General features: G+C 37.7%; 1 protein-coding gene across 1 annotated transcript in view; it reads left to right on the top strand.

The window, feature by feature from the left end:
• Positions 1 to 38: 38 nt before the first annotated feature.
• LOC101856256 (putative serine protease K12H4.7) overlaps positions 39 to 3527 on the top strand; it is a gene marked incomplete at its 3' end in the record, with an annotated part of 16060 nt that continues 12571 nt past the window's right edge. The window contains 3 exon segments of the mRNA XM_013081356.2: positions 39 to 470; positions 1826 to 1914; positions 3262 to 3443. Coding sequence (XP_012936810.1) covers positions 374 to 470; positions 1826 to 1914; positions 3262 to 3443 — 368 coding nt within the window.

Raw genomic sequence — 3527 nt, 5'->3', positions numbered from 1 at the left:
TACACAAAAACACCTGACATATGAAGAGCCCTATAGCAAAACGCACTTTATCCAAATTGGTACAAAATTGAGAAAAATGGAGGGGGCGGGTAGCATTTTTCTGAAAGCAAAAGTATGAACAAAACTCAATTTAAGCATACATTGATCTACATGGTATATAATTAGTATATCAAGGAATACTGTACAGAAAAAAAATGTTATATTTAACTAATTTTATTCGCACCACAGTTTTTGTCTTTAGATAAAGGATCAGGTGGTACTTTCCGAGAATGTCCAACTTTGGCATATAGTGCTTTTTGCAAAGGAACCCTCTAAATTATAAAGCTGGTAGATTCTGCTGGTTAAGTTAGTCTTTTGTTGCTGCTGCACCACCATGAAGATTTCTCTATCCTTTGGCCTTCTACTGCTGGCCCTGTTTGCCTCTGGGGATGCGGCAGTGCCCATTGTCAGCGGATTTTTGCCACCCCCAGGTAGGTTTAGTAACGTGTTTTGGTATTGGGGGGGGTGTTTTGGTTTGTGGTTTGTTTGATTGTTTTTAGTTGTTGTTTTTAGTTGTTGTTTGTTGTTGATGTTGTTGTTGTTGCTGCTGTTGTTGTCGTGGGTTTTTTTTGTTTTGTTTGTTTTGTTTTGTTTTGTTTTGTTTGTTGTTGTTGTTGCTGTTTTTTTAGGGAGTCTTATGAGCAAAGGAATGAATGGAGAACTATGATGAAGTAAGTGATGGGTTTTACGCCCCCTGTCAATATTATTAGGTTATTTTTAAGAGATGGGGCCTCCACACTTAACGTCCGTCTCCAATGGGACCGAGCCGAAGGGGTTGAGAGCATTGAAACTGTCACGAAACGATCCCGTTCAAGAACCCCCAGTCGGAGATTCGAACCAGGTCAATCCATTCTGTAGTCCAGCATGATACCAACTGAGCTAACGGAGCGCCTCTAGGTAGGTTTGTTCGTCGGTCAAGTTTCTGACATCGACCAATACATCTCACAAGGATAGATCTAGTGTTAATTTCTTTGAACTAAAAAGAAGAGTAAAAGGTTATGATGGCTTGTGGCTTCTGCCATGGCCAATGACACCAATGCTGCCAGAGAAAAATTGCCACTTTTTTAAAGCCTTTTTAAGCTTTATTTCCACTAATACTTTGTGGATGCACGCAGTTAATTTGGCTTCAGCGTTTCTGAATACCCGTGTAGGGTGGTCATATCGATTAATTCTAGAACAATTTCTTTTCTAAAAAAATAATAATAATAACAAAATACAATGACTGGTTTCTATAGATGTAATAAGGTTTTCATTCAATGATCTGGCACAATGTCGATTTTAAAAGCAAGCCCGTCCTTTCTTCTACTCGTGACACCATACGTAGTATATGTATACGCATGTTTTGAGAACTTTTACTAAACGTTTTAGTGAAAAAAAAGTGTTTACTGTAAAACTTTTTTTTTTTTGGCAACAAGTTTTGTCACTAAAGAGTATCAATTGTGATTTGTGACGTAGGCCACTTCCGAATGTAAAATATGTGTGAGAAGCGTGAAGTTCTGTGAACAATTACATTTTCCGAGATACGGAGATTTGTTGTATGTTGTATAAATGTATGAAGAGAAGTGTTTAAATCGAACTTCAATTGTCGTGGCGAAATATGATTAAGTTAAGACAAATTAATACAAACTGCTGTGCAAACTATGTTGGGACATTGATTCACCCGTTAAAGAGATGACCGTCAATGATTTATTTATAGAGAGGCACCATCCATCGTTAAAGAGATATTTGAGGACAAGTTGCACCACGACTGTTTGACCGCACTAGAATTAATGACAATCTTTCTCAGAGGGTACCGGAGCATCCCCAGCGCCGGACCAGTGGTTTGAGCAGCCTCTGGATCACTTTGACGGCGCCAACCCCAGGACATGGAAACAGGTGATTGTTGGCGCCAGGCCTATGTGTGAAGGAATTAATGGCTGAATGAAGAAAGAATGAACGAATGAATGAATGAATGAATGAATGAAAAAATGAATGAATGAATGAATGAATGAATGAATGAATGAATGAGAGAAAGAAAGAAAGAAAGAGAGAGAGAGAGAGAAAGAAAGAAAAAAGAAAGGATAAATACTTGAATGATAAATAGCCAGAAGAAAGAAAAAAGACCAGAATTAAGGAGGAACATAAGTATATGAAGAAGGAAGGAAGGTAAAACAGAAAGAAAGAACGGTTTAAAAGTTCTAAAGATTTTTTTTTAATGGAAAGGGACGGGTAAGAAAAGAAAAGGGAGGAAAATGAGACAAATAAAGTGAGAGTAAGAAAAGCAAGTAACTGACAAAGACGAAAATAAAGAAAAAAGAATTAGTGAGAAAAGAACGAGAGAAGGAAGGAAAAAAAGAAAAGATGAAAAAAAAGACAAATCTCTATCTCAAAATTACAAAGTTCTGTCTTACTTTTTTTGGCCGTTTTGGGTTACAAAGACCATGAGGTCAAAAACCAATAAATGCTCTATATTCTGTGTATTAAAATCGTAAGATCATTCAGAGTGGCTATCAAGATTTTCAAATAATTACATTCGTTAAAGTTTGACATGATGTGAAACTCATTATCTTAAACGTACAATTTGTCAAATCTAGGTACTGATCAGATAGAACTTTGTAATTCTGAAGTAGCCAAATGTTTATCAATCAATCAATCAATCAATCAATCAATCAATCAATCAATCAATCAATCAATCAATCAATCAATCAATCAATCAATCAATCTGAAACATACCATAGTCCATGGCTTTTTACCTCTTCACTGCCAAGCCCCACATAAAATGAGTAATGAAGCAGGTCTTGGAGTAAAAGCGCGTCCTTGCATTCCATAGTGAAAGATCTTGTCAGTTTGTTAGTGTTGGAGCACTTAACCAGCTGCTTGCACTGTATGCTTCCCGGGAAGCTGTGAATGTTTCTGAGTGTTCTATGGTCTGCTGGAGTAACAATATAGTGTAAATTGTAAAGTGCATAGAGCTTGCTTTCGAGTGAGGACGTGCGCTATACAAATGCTATCAATTATAATTTATTTAGTCTCAGGCGTAACAATCTAACAATCCATTGCAGATCATTTATTTATTTTAGTAAGAGTTTTACGGCATTTGCCACACAATAAGGTCCTATAAGTTCTGAAGATTAGAGGTGTTACAAGCTAGATTGTTAATTTGTTTAAAACAATTTTAAAATTTCGTTATGTAAAATGTACGGTACCCTTTTTTTCTTTCCTACGTAATTTCTTCCACTTCAGAGATATTTCACGTCAAGCGCCCACTACACCAAGGGAGGCCCACTGTTCGTGTTCATCGGGGGCGAAGGAGGGATGTCTCCCATCTGGCTGGATGAAGGCGCATGGGTGGAATACGCCAAGACCTACAAGGCTTTTCTGGTGGCGATAGAGCATCGGTACTACGGCAAGAGTCGCCCGACTGAGTGAGTAGATGATGATGATGATGATGATAATGATGATGAGGATGATGATAGTGATGGTGAGGAGGAGGAGGAGGAGGAGGAGGA

This window comes from Aplysia californica, unplaced genomic scaffold, assembly GCF_000002075.1.
Source record: "Aplysia californica isolate F4 #8 unplaced genomic scaffold, AplCal3.0 scaffold00127, whole genome shotgun sequence".
NCBI classification, from domain to species: Eukaryota; Metazoa; Mollusca; class Gastropoda; order Aplysiida; family Aplysiidae; genus Aplysia; species Aplysia californica.
The sequence above is the reverse complement of the archived record's forward strand: the minus strand, read 5'-3'. Positions and strand labels throughout refer to the sequence as shown.